Genomic DNA, 17,655 nt, shown 5'->3' with positions numbered 1-17,655 from the left:
TATACTGGAAGTTCATATGATTATAGTGGTCCACCTTACCCTCGAACTAGGATCGCACGCGCAATAAGTCTGTCCGCGTTATTCCACTGCCCTGACATTCAAGATCCCGATCGTTCACATGCATCACGTCAGGCGTAATCTGTATATACCGACCAGCATGGGTCATACAATGTTGGAGAGAAGAATTTTCTTCATGCTATGATATAAGACGTAACAATACAATGTCGACTAAGCAATCTGATAGCGAAACTCATTTCTTGAGTTTGTTTCACATATTCTGGAGAACTATTGGTTTTGGCCGTTGATGGTTCAAAGAAGGTGCTGATTTAGGGGCGTAGGATTGTCTCAGGTCCGCCCAAAGACCCCCCAGAATAGTCCCGATTCCGGACTGGACCTCGAAATACTGGAGGTTGAGTGCAGTCTTAAAAGGCGGATCGCACACATTGTGAGTCCACTTGGTGGTCTAAGCCCAGAAGCGCAACCGATTTTTCACTGCACAGGCAGTTGCCTGTAGTGTTGGGACACTGAGAAGCCGTGAAATCATGACAGCCTCAGATCTGTCTCTATAACCATGCCCCTTCTATGAGGTCTAAGCTTTTACTCCCACGCGCAACTCCAATTCAGTTGCGCGTCTTGGTTGCCAACTTCACAGTCAGCACCATGGGCGCTGTCTTGTCGAGCATAAAATCCTACCTTGGTCGCTGTGCTCTTGTCCTTGCCGGAGTAGCGGGTTTTCTATATCTTCTTTACTTTTGGAATAGCTACAACAGGCCCATCAGGCGACCCGAGCCTCAATTCCCCCCTCGGCGGCAACCAATGTCGTTGAAGGACAACTTCGGACATATGAATATCCAGAACGGACCGCTATACGATCCCAAGTCTGGATGTAGAAGTACTGAATCTCCTAACACCCGCGAGTGGCTACCCGGCATGGACATCGATCATGTCTCGAATAATCGACGAAAGGGTTACATCACGATGAAAAATCTTACTCCCCGAGAGGAACAGGAGCGTGACAGATACCGGGCTGCGCAAGAGCGGGTACACTCACACTGCAGCAGTGCGCAAACCATGGACCAGGGCGTTCGATTCGGAGTACCCAGCATGGGGTTTCGCACAGGAGCCCACCAGACCATGGGCGACCGGCCTGCTAGGCTACGAACCTGGGATCATCGATCGAAGAAGGCAGAGCCACCCGATTATCGCAACTCTACAGGTTGGGGTAATGGTCCTGCTTTCAGGGATCTACGAATCGGAGAGCAGAACCAGCCCGCTTGTCCTGTGACCACTTGTCCTGGACAGTCCCCATATCCACCTGGTATGCAAGTTGATAACGATCGATTCGACCACCATATAGGACGGCTACAACTAGTCTATCTCTATTCGCCGCATAGCATTCTTCAGCATTCGCAACCCTACCCACCTGGCATGAAAAACGCCATCCAGAGCGTTGAGCGTGCGTTTGCGAATCTACTGATTGTTAAACAAGAGGCATCCAATTTTGCCACCACCATCAACAACGGAAACCCGCATCTGCCAGGCATGGGATACCGACACGTCTTTCGTCGTGGTAGAGAAGATATGTGAAAAGCAGAGGGCTGGTCTTGGTATGAGACATGGAGGATATGTACGTTTATTATTTTGTGCACTGGACAATCAAAGCGATTTACCATATTCGTGCCACTTGTAGGCCGGTCGAGAAATCTATCCTTCCCTCATTTGATGGCGGAAACCTGATGGTCGCATACGTGAAATATCAAAACGATCAAAGCGAAACTGTGACAGCAATATGAAGTTTTTGTACACCGTAGGATGGCACAGGTGGGTCTTGGAATCTGGTGGACAAGAGTAAGACGAGAAGATACACCCGAAGGAGGTCTTTAATTTGCCTTTTTCCGATACCTGTTGACCACGAACTATTCGGAAAACAAACTCGACAGCTTAGATCAAAAGCGTTTATATGGAATTCGGCTTTACATGATTATTTCAGTGGGCCAAATGACGGTGTTGTGACTCGATTTTGGAGACTGTTGAGTACGCGTTACCTTTGGAAAGTGGGGATAGGAGTGGTGAGCCATTACCAAGAGCGTAAGGGGCTTTCCAACGTCCAGAGCTACGTTAGATCTTACAATGATACTATGAGCGCGTGCCCACACCACGAAAAATCTACAAATTATTGCAGCTTATGTCGGGGATTCTTGAAAGATCATGGGCCGTAATACAAAAGATCCAGAAGCAAGCTTACTGTTATGTGCTCCAATGGCTCAGCCAGTACGAACTGAATGCAGAGTCACGAACTCACTTTTACCTTCAGAGTTTTGCGCTTGTTTGTTGCTGGCTAGCTGGTCATACTTCTTCGATTCAAGAGCTAGCATCAAGATATCTTCACAGATCGTGCAACCTTACACGTTGACCTAGAACCTTGACTATTGTGTAGCACTTTATTTCTGGTCTATATGGCCCTTTTTAACTGAATCACCAACGAAGCATAACCAACACACTGCGAAAATGAATGTCGAGACCGGTACAGTCAGATTCCGCCAATAAGCTAGGATTGTCCGATATCTTGCTTTCCAAGTCATTTCGGCACATTAGTGCTACGTACATATCTGGCGAGAAACGATCCATTCTATTGTCCACCTATCATGACCAAGTCATCAAGTCATCACACCTACTCCATAACGGCCAAAACAAATCCAGTCATCATCGGGTCATGCAACACCGGCCTCATACTCGCCATGACCGGCAAAAAGCTCGCCCTCACCCTCCCATCCTCCCCAATCCTCTCAATCACGCTCCTCTTCTCTACCACCTCTCTGCCCTCCCCAAACACCACCTCCCCATTTAATCATCTTCGGCACAACATCATCCAAAAAAATGCTCCTACCGCCACGCGTCAGCTTAACAGCCCAATCAAAGTGTTCCCACTGGTCGTCGAAGTCCGCATCGATGAAGACGAGATCGAACTTGCGGCCTTCTTCGGCCAGCTTATGGAACACGTCGAGCGCCGGATGAACGCAGCTTGAGCTTTGGCGTCGAACACGGGTTGGAATCGGAAATTTTCGTAGTTGAGGACTTCCTTTAGGCCTGGCGTTTGGGCAATCTTTTGAATGAAATCGGCCATGACGATGTGTGGCACTCGTGAGTTTTGGTAGTGAGAGCGGGCGCAGCCTCCACGATGTACGACAGGAGAGAGTATTTTCAATGGAATTGCAACGAACACTAGAACATGGTTGTGATTAATGGTCCTCGCCATAGTCGTGAGTTATATGAATACTCAAGTTGTTTTCTGGACGCGGAGATTCCACGGAGTACCAAGTCGGCCACATCAGTTGAAACGTTGAAATTCCCGACTCGCATCCGAGCAGCGTCACAAAATATGCTATCTGGATTTGAAGAACGCATGGGACGCTGGCAGTGACTGGCTACCTAGTCAAGCGGATTGGATTTGTTGAAGTGATTGACTTAGTGTCAAAAGTATCAAGGGCAAGGTCGAAGTCCATGTGCATTACATCAGCAGCGATCAAACTCTAAGACGAATACCACTATGAGAGAACAAAATCCAAGCCATGCAAACCGCACCCACAAACTTCAAGTTGTCTCTATAAACAAACCCAGGGCCGGCGACGTCATCTGAAAGAAGCTGAGATCCAGCCCATTCAGTGAGTCAGCCTTGTAACTAACTTGCTGTCCCGCCTCGTATGGCGCACTTGCAATCGTGTACTTGTTCCCTGGTTGTAGTGCAGGCACCGCACCCACAGTCGTTCCGCCGGCAGCCGAACTCGCACTTGTCCTGACAGTTGCTGGCTTGTCAAGAAGCGAGATCGAGATGCCTCCAGGTGAGTTGATTTGCATCGGCGCAATGTAAGTAGGGTCGAAAGCAGGAGGAATAGCGAAAACGAGATTGCACGTGTTGGCAGACGACGGGGCAACATAAAACACGAATAGGGTCGAGCGCGTTGGCGAGACTTGAGCAGTATAAGAGTCCCCAATGACTTTGCTTGGGTCCGACGAGTCGATCGGCACAATTAGATTAGGTGCTATGAATGGAGGCGTAAGGCCTCTGGGTTGATCTAGCTGAGGGAATCCAGGAAACATGGATCCGGGCGTAGACGCAGGACCGTTGATGGCTGGACTTTTGATGGTCGGGGTGTTGACCGCTAACGAGGGTCTGGGCGTGGGCCATACAAAAACACTGCTCATCGGCCGCAGAGTTACTAGGTCTTGTTAGCAAAAATCCGATAGAAACATCAACGCCTACGAGTAGGAAAGATTGAACCGCTAGCACTTGTTTGACTACTTGATGCGGTCGCTGTAGTGCTTCGACTCGTGCTCCAAGTGCTACCGCTCGTTGGTGTTGCCATGCTGTTGCTGCTCGAGGTTGAGGTTTCATTGGAGAACTTCACATACCGTTAGCCCGTGCAATCCAATTGGAGGGTGCAACAGGCTGTGGACTATGTGATGGTAATGCCAATAAAGGTTCCTCAGTCGAAAGTGCAGAGAGCATCGCGTGGACAACCCATGAGACAATGAACAGATTGTACATGAGAAGCAGTAACAGGGGAGATAAGAGGGAGGACAGAAGGAAAGGGGCCGTGTAGCTTACTTTAGGGCAGGACAGGTCGAAGTTGGGGCTGACTGCCTTGAGGTCGCCTCCCGGCTTGATGCCAAAGCTGGGGCTGGGAGTGGTGTACTGGATATCCTGGAGGGTGTAGTAGAAGAGGTTCACATTGCCCTTGATCAAAGAGCAGGAAACGTCCTCCCAGTAGATGCGAGCGTTAGCCTTGCTGGCAACAGCCTGGTTTTGCTTAGGACCAGAGACCGGCCACCCAGTCTCAGTGACCCACACCGGCTTGCCCTTGCCGGCTTTGACGGTTTGCTTATAAGCGTCGTAGAAGGTCGCGTTGGCATTACCAATGCTGTTTGCGTGCTGAGTCTCCCAGTAAGGGTAGGCATCGACTCCGAGGAAGTCAAGAGCACTGACAACGGCGCTGTTACCTACTCCACGTTAGAGTCTGGGAATTGCATGAAATGGGACGAGGACACATACTGGCGTTAACGTAAGCAGTCCATGTATCAACGTGTCCAATAGGCTTGCTAGCCAGACCGGTGCCCTTAATCGCGGTGCGGACCTGGTTGATGTACTTGACCAACTGTGCAGGTTGGACACCGGGATTCTTCTCGCCGTTCGCGATCGCTGTAGGCGTAATACGGTACAGATCTTCGCTGCCAACGGAGATGCCCACAACCAAGTTGGTAAACTTAGTACCGAATTTGGTGATGGCGGTCTTGAGCGCGGAAATCTCGTTGTCAACGATAGTCTGACCAGCCGACGTCCAAATTCCGAGAAGGAGTTGAGTGTTGGTGTCGATAGCAGCCTGTATTGCCGTGATTACATCCTTAGTGGTGCCGTGCTGGATCATGGTGTACAACCGGGCGCTGGTGAACTGGCCGTTTGTGCCGGGAAGAGCCTTGGCCGCCTCGAACTCGTACCGGAAGTCATTGTAGACCTTGGCCTGGTTGTTTCCGAAGAAGGCACCGTAGTTGAAGCCTTTGTACGCCGCTTCGGCGCTTGACAGCAAAGCTGCAGCAGCAATCAACGTCGACGAGAAGCGCATTGTGTTACTGTACAAAAGAGTCCAAGGATAAAAGGCGGAGCGGCAGAAGGGTACAGGGTTGACTCGTAAGCAAGTAATTAAAATTAAAAACTGTACAGAGGGAGGATGGGAAAAGCGGGTGAAGTAGGAGAGAAAAACGAAGGTTGACGCAGAGTCTATAGACAGCGCGATAATCTTTGGGGAGTGACGTGTGAGGCATCTTATATGGAGGAAGCACGGCTTGGGCCAAGGGGGAGCAGCGAATGAGAGGTTGCATAGTAAGGAGAATGCAGGGGCAGGGGCAGGGGCAGGGACTGCCGCGTGGCGTCGCTGCCGCTCTGCCTTTTAGCGGACGGATACGGAAAGTGCCCATAACCAAGGAAATCTACGTTCTCGTTCGTGCATCAAGATGGCAACTCTGACCGATTGTTGAGGGTACAGCAGCAAGCACTCAATACACCAAACACGCACACAAACTCACCTCAAAAACTTATTGGAATACCACGGACACAGGTGGGTACCGTGAATATCGACTGTTGACAATCTTCTGGAAGCCCCGGAAACGGCCACGCCACAAGCTGATCATCGCGCACTGATGGACCCACTGCGATTGGTCTAGAAGGTGGAGCTTTCAATATCCCCAGCACGCTGGTCCATGATCCCCGGTTCCTGGAACTGGCACGAACTGCCAAAAATACATGCTTAGCACGACGCCCGCATGCCAGCACATCTCCAATAGATCGTGTGCTGTAGATACCCGGTGCAGCGTGGTACAACTCACAGCTGACAGCTCCCATGGGTCTGTATTGGACACAGTTGCAAGCGACGCGGGTTGAGCCGAGTGTAAACTCAAACCTCGGACAATCAAAGCGCACCTGTCCTGCCTTTTGTGGACCCCGACGGGATCATGAAGACTCGCCCGGTGTTTGCCCTCCGCAACGGTACGTTGTGACGTCTCGCTGTGGGGATTGAGGCGGTGCAATGCGGGCGTTCATTGATTGTCAGGCCGACTGGATTGAGCGCAGGGAAGAGGATGGTCAAAACTCAGGGGAAGAACATGCACATTCCGAAACATTATTTATGATCTAGGTGCGCCCAGAATTCCGATGAACATGTTGTGAGGGCCGATGCAAATGCAGCCATCGGTGACGTTATCAATTCTTTCGCTTGGACCACGCGCGACGTTTTTCGCTTCTTTCCAGCGCGGGTGAGGCTGCAGCACCAAGAAACCGTACGCTAATCCCCTTCAAGTACACCACGATGCTCTCCAGCAGCGAGAACTGCTACATCTCCTCTGAAGGGGATCGTGTAGCACACCGGCTTCCTTTCCTTTTAAGTCTGCACCTTGAATGCAAGCTCTGCCTCCGTGTTGAACTCGTTTGCGAATTCTTCAAGAATCCTCTTCCTATGTCCCGCCATCGCTTTCCCAGTCTTTGTCTTCATCATATCGGGCAACTTGACCAACTTCTCATCGAAATGCTCAATCGCACCGGCCAGTGGTCTCCCCTTCCCTTTCGCGCCTCCAAACGCAAAGCACCTCCCTACGCCCACAGCACCAATAGCATCCAAACGGTCCGCATCCTGCACAACCGCCAATTCAGGATATCTCTGCAAGACATCAACGACTGACTGGGGATTTTTCACCTCATTGGTATATCCGACGTGCTTCACAATGACCTGAACCTTCGTGGCGAGATCTTCGTCCGCGCCGCGCTCGAGCAGGATCCGTGAGACCTGGTTTTCTACGTCTTCGCCCGGTTTGGCGTATTTATGGTCCCCCACATCGTGTAGCAGAGCAGCGAGGTAGACGACCGATGGATTGAATGAGATTGCTAATTTGCTTTTTCGTTCCTGGGTTAAGATGCGGTGGGCATTGGACAGGACGCGTAGGATGTGGTGGTAGTCGTGTGAGTTGTCGTGACCAGGACCGGACATATAACCGTAAACAAAGGCATTGACGGATGCGAATAGATCCTTATGCTCTTCGGGTATAGGTACAACCGGGAGAGGAACTGAGGCGGCCATGCTTTGATCTCCTCGATGGAGAGTGAAGATTTGAAATATGCTGAGGAGGCGCGCAGAGCAGGTCTCTCTATAGCCAATTATAGTCAAAACGAAGTTGAGTATCGGACTACGGCCTCTACGATGATGTGTATATCGATTGCTGGCGGCGTACCCTGGGTCGAAGTGTGCACTGCGCGACTTCTGGTCTTCAGTATCTTTGCGTATCTTTTGTACGACTTGAAGTTGATGCCTTGTCGTGTTACGGCCGGTTTGCGGTGTCGCTTTGTAATTCATGTCAGTAGCCTTCCCTATACAGACAAAGGCGGGATACGGCCGACGCGCGTGGTCACATGTCGCTGCTCCAGTCCTATTTGGTACACATTTCAGCCCTTCACGGGCCGAATCACCAGAGATGGCAAGACCATAGTGTGAAAAAAAGGGCTCTTTGGGCTGTAGCCTGAAGCATTGACCAGTCTGCATACAAGAAATTCACATACCCGTGTCGGGGAAGCCAGCCAACGCTCTGGTTGATGGTGAGTGTGATTCGGTCGCAGATCCGCGTTGGTTTGTACCTCGGCAGCCGCGCGCGCGAGCATGACGCCCCTCGATAGCGCACCTAGCCCAACCCCAACCATTCCACATCACTACCCATCGCGCAACCAGTGAGTTGTCGCACCCTATCGCGGGTTGTACTTTCAGGATGTACAAGCAGGCGACGCGGAAGACGGGCGAGGTACTGTCGCTGCCTCCGAAATGGCTCGGGATGTATTCCGACTTTATCACCAAGAACAGCAGCGCCGTATCGCAGATTGAATCGGCGCTGCGATCACTCACATACATCATTCCTGGTAGGCCTTCCAATCGTGTGTCTTTGGAAGGTTATGACTAACTGTATCAGGTCGCTTTCGCGAGTCCGAGATTGCGTCCGAATCTCGTAGGTACTCTATTGCGTTGTCGCAAAACATCTGCTAACCGGCGCGCAGTTCACAGCGGCGTCCAGCTCCTCTCGCTCTACCATGACTCCCTTCTCGCGAAAGCTGTTGCTCGGATACCTGGAGCCCAGCGCCAGCAACCAACACCCCACAGCCGCTACACCAAGTTCTGGACAGATCGGTCACCAACGTATCGGCGAATCGCTCTCGTGCTTCAGATGATCCAATACACAGAGCTTCTGTGGGAGATGGCCGCAAAGAGGAAGGGAGAGAAGATGCGGTGGCGCGTCGTGGTGCTTCTGGAGGTCGTCAAAGCTGTGTGTCGTCTCCTCTTGTTGCGATTGACGAACTCGAGACCATTGGTGTCGCCCCCTTTGCCCCAGAGGGAGGTAGATCCGAGTACCCTGGAGGACTCTTCAGCATCGCCGAATGGCATGGATACACCTCCGACGGAGCAAGAGGCGGCTGCAGAGAACTGGATCATGCCACGGACAGGACTATCGATGCCGACCCTGCCAGATGCATCCGATATTTCCAGCTATCTGCTATCCAAGGTACTCACAGCCGACGATATCAAGCCCCCTAAGGCACTATTGCACCGTGTCAGTGGAAAGGGAGAAATTGCTGAGGTCTTGTACATCTTGCGCCCCGTTTTCTATGCCTTGGCCATGCAGCACTTTAGTGGAGACCGGAAGAGTTGGCGTCCGTGGTTGATAGGCGTCGGTTTGGAGTATGGTGCAAGACAGCTTGCTAAGAAAGACTTCCAAGAGAGACTGGCTGGCGGCTTAAGAGGTCTGACTGGACTTGAGAAGGAAGAGTTAAGAAAGCGCGGCTGGTCATTAGGCTGGTGGATGATGCGTGGCGCATTCTACGAGAACATCACCAAGTACGTATTCTTTGTACAGATTCCGCTGCTGCAGCTAATGGTCTCTAGGGCTTGGATACATGCCGTCACACGTAAACTGCAGAACAAGCCGCTCCTAGACATTGTCGGGGGTGTCATTGAGGATTACGAGTTCCTCTGGGACCAGTACTACTTCCCGACCGCCACTCTCTAAACTCTTCAGTTCTTTTTTGTGTTTGTTTAAGCGTTGGATAGCGATGGGAGATAATGGATCGGGCATGTCACAGGATGAACGTTGGGACGGAAGCGCATGATCATCTGAACCCTGGCGTTGTAAGGATAGCAGGACTGCTGGTCTGGTCCTTGGTCTTCCACACTTTCGACTTTGTGTTACAGGCTGTGTATAATATACCATGAATTCGACATTTCACACAGAGACCGAACAGGTTCAAGTAGAGCTTCTCTTGGCATAATGCCATGGCTTATCCATGTAGAATTATGAGAATCACAAGTATTATGGTAGCAGTGGCAGCGTATATCCAAGCGTGTGTCCATGCAGAATATGTTTAACATGAGTTTCCATGTAATATGCTGTTGGAGGCTTTAGGCATCTGCGCACTTTCAACGTTCGTGCCTGGCGATTAAAGTCTTGGCATTACGAGCTCACGCTCGGAGAGCTAGAGCCTCAGCAACAACACACACCAACTCCACCACCCCGCCAAACCCGCCTCCATCACCGTCGCAGGCACCTCTCCACAATCCCGCCTGCTCGAACCGCACATTCTCGCTATGCCCGCCACAACAGCAGAGACGCTGTCGCTCGTGACCCGCAATGTCTCTGTTGCGCCGCTCGTGCTCCTCTCCGCAGCAGATCACTACGGCCGGCAAGCAAAGGGAACCCGGAAACGAGTAGTCGGAGTGCTTCTGGGACAAAATGATGGAAAGAACGTGAGGGTATCGAACAGTTTCGCTGGTGCGTGAGCTGTCACCCCGCTATTCACTTATTCACCGCCGCCGCGCCGAAACCTCTTTCATGCGTGGCGGGCCTTCGCATGCGCATGTTGCTGACCCCTCGCCAGTGCCGTTTGAAGAAGACGAGAAGGACCCGTCGGTATGGTTCCTGGATCACAACTACGTGGAGTCGATGAACGACATGTTCAAGAAGGTCAACGCGCGGGAGAAGCTCATTGGGTGGTATCACACTGGTCCGAAGCTGCGGGCATCGGATTTGGAAATCAACGAGCTGTTCAAGAGATACACACCGAACCCGCTGCTAGTCATCATCGACGTGCAACCGAAAGAGGTGGGCGTACCAACGGATGCATACTTTGCGGTTGAGGAGATCAAGGATGTGAGTGTCACTACACATGTGCGACGGAGATGACATGAAAACATGTTCCAAGCGCCATAGAAAGTGGGAAATGCTAACAGTTGTGTCACAGGACGGCACAACGACCTCCAAAACCTTCGTCCACACGCCTTCGATGATCGAAGCCGAAGAAGCAGAGGAAATCGGTGTCGAGCACCTCCTCCGCGACATTCGCGATGTCGCCGTCGGAACCCTCTCCACACGCATAACCTCACAGCTCCAATCGCTGCAAGGCCTGCACCTGCGGCTGCGCGACATCGGGCAGTACCTACAGAAGGTGCTCGATGGCGATCTCCCGGTCAACCACGCTATTCTCGGCAACCTCCAAGACGTGTTCAACCTGCTTCCCAACCTCTCAACACCAAAGCCATCGCCAGTCAAGGGCGCGACGAACGGCGTAGGACCTGCGAGCGGCGCGGCTGGCGCAGCGGATAACTCGGAGTTGGCTAGGGCGATGAGCATCAAGACAAACGACCAGTTGATGGCGATCTACCTGTCGAGTCTGATCCGCGCAATAACGGCATTCCACGACCTGATCGAGAACAAGATACAGAACAAGCAGCAGGCGGAGGACAAAGAGACGAAGAAGGACGAGGGCAAGGAGGGCGATAAGGACAAGAAGGCGAATGGCGTGAACGGCGATACAAAGGAGGGCGACAAGGAGAAGAGCAAGGAGCCCGAAAAGAAGAAGGGTTGAGATGCGCAAGAGGGGTGAGACGCAGTTGGAACTTGCATGTGCGCATAGGAGTGTATTATACCATCACCCTGGCGGCCCTATCCACGCAATGACGGGTTGCATGTGCCCACGTCGCGGCATAATGGCATGATAGAGAATCTGCATGATTGACGTGAATGAGTTTCGTCACTACATTGGCTGTGAAGGTGAAATGTGCATTTCGTTTATCGCTGGGCCGTGCTGCGTCCGGCCGGGTATCGTTATTGCAGCTCTATGCTCGGCACTTCATCTAGCCCACAGCCCACGGACACCTGAATGCGTCCATAGCAAAATTGTCGGTTCAATCTCCCCATCCAGCCGCCCACCCAGCAGCTTCCTCCACACTAACAGCACGCTCCTCCACGTACCCTCCGAACAGCCCAGCGCACCGTTCCGCAAGCACACAAGCAAGTAAATGCTTACACACCGGCGGTATACCCTCGCCCAGACCGAACCCTCCAAAGCTCCACACTTCGCCTTCTACTTGTATTTCATCATCCGAATCGTACATCGGCACCGGCGGCTCAGGATGCGCCGGCGGGAAAGCAGAGAACGCGAATGCAGGGCACGAGCAGTTCCACGCGGTGGGACGCACTTCGTAGGATGTGAGCGTGTCGAAGGATGTGCTGAAGCGGGAGGAGCGCTGCTGCGCAGAGCGGACGTAATATACCGTGTCCTCCATCGTCGCCTGCTTGGCATCGCGTGGAGTTCCATCCGCTATGTTTTCCGGTAAAGCCGAGTGTGGCGGCGCATCGAGCATCTCGGCGTCGGATGGGTGCGTTGGGCCGAGTCCGTCGGGCGGCGGAGGACGCTGCGTTGGAGCGTCGATGATGCTCCCATCGGTGTTGCTGTTGCCTGGTGCTCCTTCTGTATCTGTTCCTTCGATCTGTCCGCGTAGTCCTTGAGGCGCAGCTGCTTCCGCTTGATCATCGATGTCGCGGCGGGTGCGAAAGCGCGTAACGAGGGAGCGATCGAGGAGGTCCAGCGCAGGCAGCAGCTCGTTCGGAAACGCAACGTGCAGCGCCAGCAGCAGCTTCTTCACTTCTCCACCCGCGCCTTCGAGCATATTCGTGCTCCCATCCCGAGCCTCCCGGCCGGCGGCGCCGTGCTCCCTACCAGCACGCACACCGAGCGCATCAACGAGCTGTGTCACGAACGCGCGAGTAGACTGAAGATGTGACGAGGCCATGCTTCCCCCCTCCGCATGTTGCTGCCAGACGTTGATGGTGGCAATAACGACGGTCGGGTTCGCATGGTGACGGCCCGCGACGGGACGGTTGGAATAAAGTTCCCCAGGTTTGCGGGGACGCGAAGGGTACGAGTTAGCGTACACGCGGTGAGGCCAATGCGCCCTCACGTGACCTGCGATCGTAGATCTCCCACGCTCCGATCTTGACGTCGAGCGCTAGGACGGAAACCGGGGCCGTGAGAGATGCATGTTGATATAATTGTTGCGTGAGCATGAAGTGACCTGGATGGGGCTCGGCTTCGTGATGTAACGAACACCTGACACCAGCTCAAGGTGAGGACATTTCGATGTAATCCTGCTTTTGGCGGGCTTGGGCACTAATTTAGGTGGTCTGTGGTTCGGTCGCGGCCGCATGGCTTGTGGAATCGGATCGTTACGAGGACATACAATTCGCAAGAAGAACATGCTATCTCGTCATGTGCTACTGATAGGCCTGCACGCCGATTGCGTCCTCGACTCTGCTCAATGATATACAATTGCGTCATGTGGGCCTCAATGGCGATGGCCGGCGACCGAAAGAATTAGCCCAGGCGTAGGACCGAACACGGGAACGCACCCGCACGAATGGTCAATGTCGGATATCAGAGGGCTACTAAATCACCTCGAGCCAAGCAATGTCATTCACTTTGAATAGATCATAGTCTCCTGTCCCAATTGTGGCCAAGTTCTGCACATGGGGTCCGTCTGCCGTAGGCTCCAACGCATCCTAAGGCTAGCTTACCCACACAGACTTGTAGTACAAAGCCGTTCAGCAAACGTAAGGCCACGTTTCAACTGCGGTTCACAATGGGTGCGAGATCTCAGTGAGCTTCATCTACCCGAGGATCCTTCGGTCGAATCTAGCCACACCTTCCAAGGTTCTCCTTCTAGCGCGCTCGAGACACTTGCAAGAGCCGTTGCTTTTTGCAGTGGGGCCGGCGCCTACTGTTAGCTTCCAGCACACCGCTTGAAGAGAATGCTGTTGGCATCGTTCTCTAGTCTATGACCGACCCACTTTGGGCACGAGTCGGTCGGGTCCGTGGACGGAGTAGTGGTACTTGCCTGTTGAGGGAATCGCTGAGCCCGTGCTTATTGGACAATGGCTCGCTGCATGATACAGTACGGGTGTCGAGTTGATGCCCGTATTGAGACGGACTCGAGGTGTCAGGCTTTCGGCATTGGCGGGCAAATCGACGATCTCTGTTGACAAAAAAGCTGGGGCGTCTCGGCAGTAGAGAAACGCGACGCGAAGGAGCGCATATTGGGGTTACGGAAGATCTGGTGAGGGGGCGCGAGATGGGAGCACTTGAAGTCCGACGGCACAGTCAGCTTTGCAAAGACAGTGGAAGAGGAATTGGAGGCGTGATGCGCATCGGTGAGGGTCAATTGGCGTGTTTGCTTGGGCAATTGCAGTTCCAATGCCCAATTCCTTGTGGTGCTCAGGAGAGCGTGAGCACAGTGCGACGACATCTCGCATGGGCTCGGTAAGCGGCGGCGTTGGGCAGGCAGCGAACAGGCGCCTAGATTTAGACCGAAATAGTATCCCTGCATGCCTTCATCAAACGACCCCACACTTTGATGGCGGTCGCTCGCGCAGGACGGCGATAACGATAAGACACGCACCCCGCTACCCCTCCACCACCATCACTGCGAGAGATGGTGTGACGAGCGCTCCGCGTGGTGCATCCAGGTGGCTCGTTGGGCAAGGGCATGACTCACGGGACCGCGCCTGTCCGGTCACCCGCAGACTGTCTCGCCGTCCAGCTGAGACTTGTCGCCGCCATCACATGCCAATTGCGCGCTCAATGGCGCACTCTTGCGAGCGTCAGACGGCAATTGGCAGCGAGAACCAATGCGCGCGGCCATGCTGCAGACAGCTTCGCTCCCGCTGCACGGCATGTTTTGCAGGGAGCGTCGAGGGCAGAGGGTCCAGTGGATGCGGCGCGCCCATTGGGGGCGTCGGACCAGGGTATCAATCTCAGGCTCGCCGTGTACTCGCCTTGGGTGTGACTCCCTTCACGACCCGCCGCGTGGCTTGGGGCGATGACTGCGCGGGCTAGGCATCACGAGACCAGGCTGTCCATGGCACGCCCGCCAGGAGGGTGAGAAATGAGCGAGGTGGCGGCTAATCCGGGCTCATGCGAACGAGGTGTCAGGAGTCCGCACGCTCAGTGATCACAAGCCCGCCAATGTCCGCTTCCGTCCGTCGCAGCACTCGACGAGGGCGAGAAGCCATGTTAGAGCCGGTGCGGAGGCTGCGGCGGTCAGGCCAGGCACAGACATGACGAGGGCGGTGTCCCGGGTCCACCCACCGTGGAGAGGGGACGAGAGGGGATGCAGAGATGACGCCGGCTGGTGAGGCACGTAGCCTCGCGGTTAGGTAGCAACGTGGCTCTGCGGATTCGCAGCAGGAGCGGCTGCGCGCACCCAATGGTCCGGCGACAGCGACGCGGGCAGCGCGTGCGGTGCATTGCGCTGCGTCGCGGTGAATTGAGTCGCCAATGCCTTCGTGTAGCGCTGCGTCGAAGGGAGCGATAGAGTGAATGCATCGGTTCGGGAAGGTGTGCCCTGTGCCCTGCGGCGCATGCGCGCCTGCCCTCCAGTAGTGGTGCCGCTAACGCCATTTCGGCGGCCGTGGCAGTCGCGTCCACATCATTCTCCCCAGTTCGATTCACCAGTGATTGTTCAGCGCGGCCGGGAGGAGAGGCCAGCTGATGGGCCTGCTGCGACGACGGGAGGCTGCGCCAGCTGCCACCCTGTGTGCCCTGGTTTCAGTTGCGCTACCGTCTTTGTCGCCCAGACGTCCTTTGACTGCCGCCTGGAGCGCCCTCCCCCATTCATAAACCTGCTCGTCCCCTTCTTCCGAGCGCCTTTCGCACTCCTGATAACTCCGCCTGCTGGCTGCCCGCGTCTTTCGTCCGCCAATTGCTCGTCTGGTTCCGCAGCCTTCCACGCCCGACTGGGTCGCTGCCTTATAAACTGCGGGTGTACCAAGTCGCCACCGCCCACTTGCACTTCTAATCACCGTCTGCACCGGCGATTGAGTCCCAACACCCACACTTCGATTGCTGCCTAGACACATTTATACAGGCGGCCGCCCGCCTTCATTGCTACACACCAATTCACAATTCACTTCACACACAACCCACGCAGCGGCCCTGCTATGGCAAACAATTCACACCACTGGCCCGCGACGCCTTCGCAAGGAATCCCCGTTTCTTCCCTCCTCTCGCCCCCAGAGATGAAGCGCTCCGAGTCATTCGGATCGCTCGCACACTCAAATTCCGCCACGTCGTTTGGGTCGTTCGCCTCTATGGACTCGCAGCAATCCAAGCCGCCTTCAGTGCTTCCCTGGAATACCTTCCCCACAAAATCCAACACCACCGCCACATACGCTCTGGCCTCGCCGCCCATTTCCCCTTACGAGACCTGCATGGAAAACGAAAACACGGACAGAATGGAGGTGGATGGTGTACGAGACCCGCCGCTCTTCCGTCGCAGCGAGACTGTCAGCTCAATTGCCGGCGACGAGCCACTGTTCCCTCAGGAACAGGTGGACACGACCTCTCAAGACCTCATCACGAAGCACATGAACTCCTCCAAATTTGCTGCGCTCAAGCACAAGCCTGCCCGCGAAGACTACGAACTCGCCGTTACCTTCGTTTCGAACGTCCACGACCTATACCGCAAGGACCCCCGGGCTTGGTTCCTGCAAGAGCGAAAGTTTGATGAGCAAATCAGCCAGAAAAGAGCTGGCGTGCACAAGAGGGAGCCGCTGAAGAAGTTGGCACCGGCTCCGTCGTCGAGGTCTCAGGCTAAACTGCCCAAGGTCGGCATCCCACGCCTCCCTCGCTCTCCCCGTGCTCCACGCGTCCAGAAACGCACTCCCAAAGCCCAGGTCTATGACTCCTTCTCCGAAGCGGGTCCCAGCTCGGTCTCCCCGAAACCTGCACGCCCGGCTGGAACTCGTGATGACACAGACTACAACTCGCTCCCGGATTACTCGCCGCCTCTCAGCACGCTCGGCACAGGCAACAGTAGTGCCCTTAAAACGGAGTGGAAAGGCTCTGCTCTCAAGCTCCATGATGATCCCGACCGTCACCTGCTACACGAGGCTGAGATCCCTCTTGCTGGCACACTTCGCCTGTCTTGTGCCACCTATCTTTGCAGCAAACGCCGCATCTTCCAAGCTCGCATTGAAGCCCTGAAGATCGGCAAGGAATTCCGCAAGACTGACGCCCAGCAAGCCTGCAAGATCGATGTCAACAAGGCCTCAAAGCTCTGGGCGGTTTACGACAAGGTTGGCTGGTTTGACCCCAAGTATTTCGTCCGCTTCGTCTAAATACTCCGAAACACGGTCACTCACATCCGCACTCTTCTCCCATACAACCGATTTTGGACTCGCCAACTACTTGGACCTCTCACAATCTACGACTCGCATTGCGTTGCATAAGCAGCCTCGGATATGGACGGCGTCAACTGGGTTTTCCCTTGATTTTGCTTGCGGCATGGGGATGGCAGATGCATTCCCCCTTTCATTATGATTTACGAACGAACAAGTGTTCCCTGTCTTGGGTATAGGCATATTGCATGTATGGGCTGGTTGCCCTCGGTTGGGTTCGGATCTCACTGCGGCGTCAGACTGACCACGCCGCTCTACCATTTTCCTTTTTATGCTTTATGCTGATACCCCTTACACCACAAACTTATGTGTTTCTTTCTTTGTTTCGTCGCGCTGGGGAAGGGCGCTGATCTTGGATGCTCGTGTTGTTCCGTAGCTTCAGACTGCACAACTGATCATTGTCGCCATGGAGCGAATATTGCTCAATTCCCAGCCGTTTGACTCAGAGTGAGTGCTTGTGATGACAGCTGGCACAGTGGCTGGCCGACCATAGAAACGGAAATCCATGAGATGGGCCCTATTGTGAACATACAGGCTGACTTGCTGCACTACAAGTTCACAAAT

General features: G+C 54.0%; 8 protein-coding genes across 8 annotated transcripts; 4 read left to right on the top strand and 4 right to left on the bottom strand.

Annotated features, from left to right (window-relative positions):
- Nucleotides 1-3,506: 3,506 nt before the first annotated feature.
- Nucleotides 3,507-4,712, bottom strand: CC84DRAFT_210626 (uncharacterized protein). Its single transcript, XM_018185593.1, has 3 exons — nucleotides 4,607-4,712; nucleotides 4,262-4,400; nucleotides 3,507-4,217 (listed from the first exon to the last, which is right to left on the bottom strand). Exons 2-3 carry the CDS (start codon nucleotides 4,362-4,364, stop codon nucleotides 3,592-3,594), a joined length of 729 nt encoding a protein of 242 aa, XP_018032033.1. The 5' UTR covers nucleotides 4,365-4,400; nucleotides 4,607-4,712; the 3' UTR covers nucleotides 3,507-3,591.
- Nucleotides 4,403-5,618, bottom strand: CC84DRAFT_1100462 (glycoside hydrolase; the record flags this gene model as incomplete). Its single annotated transcript, XM_018174868.1, has 2 exons — nucleotides 4,403-4,998; nucleotides 5,051-5,618. 2 exons carry the CDS (start codon nucleotides 5,616-5,618, stop codon nucleotides 4,403-4,405), a joined length of 1,164 nt encoding a protein of 387 aa, XP_018032032.1.
- Nucleotides 5,619-6,929: 1,311 nt separating this feature from the next.
- Nucleotides 6,930-7,622, bottom strand: CC84DRAFT_1221152 (uncharacterized protein; the record flags this gene model as incomplete). Its single annotated transcript, XM_018183235.1, has 1 exon — nucleotides 6,930-7,622. One exon carries the CDS (start codon nucleotides 7,620-7,622, stop codon nucleotides 6,930-6,932), a length of 693 nt encoding a protein of 230 aa, XP_018032031.1.
- A 488-nt stretch (nucleotides 7,623-8,110) lies between these two features.
- On the top strand, nucleotides 8,111-9,821 carry CC84DRAFT_1167838 (peroxisomal membrane protein pex16). Its single transcript, XM_018179271.1, has 4 exons — nucleotides 8,111-8,449; nucleotides 8,500-8,535; nucleotides 8,585-9,419; nucleotides 9,468-9,821. The coding sequence occupies exons 1-4, from the start codon at nucleotides 8,302-8,304 to the stop codon at nucleotides 9,589-9,591; spliced, it is 1,143 nt and encodes a 380-aa protein (XP_018032030.1). The 5' UTR covers nucleotides 8,111-8,301; the 3' UTR covers nucleotides 9,592-9,821.
- Nucleotides 9,822-10,070: 249 nt separating this feature from the next.
- CC84DRAFT_1127542 (26S proteasome-like protein regulatory subunit) lies at nucleotides 10,071-11,596 on the top strand. The gene is made up of 3 exons (XM_018175777.1): nucleotides 10,071-10,350; nucleotides 10,457-10,728; nucleotides 10,820-11,596. Exons 1-3 carry the CDS (start codon nucleotides 10,167-10,169, stop codon nucleotides 11,441-11,443), a joined length of 1,080 nt encoding a protein of 359 aa, XP_018032029.1. The 5' UTR covers nucleotides 10,071-10,166; the 3' UTR covers nucleotides 11,444-11,596.
- Nucleotides 11,597-11,762: 166 nt separating this feature from the next.
- CC84DRAFT_1189949 (uncharacterized protein) lies at nucleotides 11,763-12,924 on the bottom strand (the record flags this gene model as incomplete). The annotated part of the gene is made up of 2 exons (XM_018181083.1): nucleotides 11,763-12,629; nucleotides 12,793-12,924. 2 exons carry the CDS (start codon nucleotides 12,922-12,924, stop codon nucleotides 11,763-11,765), a joined length of 999 nt encoding a protein of 332 aa, XP_018032028.1.
- A 950-nt stretch (nucleotides 12,925-13,874) lies between these two features.
- CC84DRAFT_210256 (uncharacterized protein) lies at nucleotides 13,875-14,795 on the top strand. The gene has a single exon (XM_018185592.1). The coding sequence runs from the start codon at nucleotides 14,108-14,110 to the stop codon at nucleotides 14,747-14,749; it is 642 nt and encodes a 213-aa protein (XP_018032027.1). The 5' UTR covers nucleotides 13,875-14,107; the 3' UTR covers nucleotides 14,750-14,795.
- Nucleotides 14,796-15,852: 1,057 nt separating this feature from the next.
- On the top strand, nucleotides 15,853-17,031 carry CC84DRAFT_1221148 (uncharacterized protein; the record flags this gene model as incomplete). The annotated part of the gene is made up of 1 exon (XM_018183234.1): nucleotides 15,853-17,031. The coding sequence occupies one exon, from the start codon at nucleotides 15,853-15,855 to the stop codon at nucleotides 17,029-17,031; it is 1,179 nt and encodes a 392-aa protein (XP_018032026.1).
- Nucleotides 17,032-17,655: the final 624 nt, after the last annotated feature.

Source organism: Paraphaeosphaeria sporulosa, assembly GCF_001642045.1.
Source record: "Paraphaeosphaeria sporulosa strain AP3s5-JAC2a unplaced genomic scaffold CC84scaffold_10, whole genome shotgun sequence".
In the NCBI taxonomy this organism is placed as follows: domain Eukaryota; kingdom Fungi; phylum Ascomycota; class Dothideomycetes; order Pleosporales; family Didymosphaeriaceae; genus Paraphaeosphaeria; species Paraphaeosphaeria sporulosa.
This window is presented reverse-complemented; position numbering and strand designations above follow the sequence as displayed.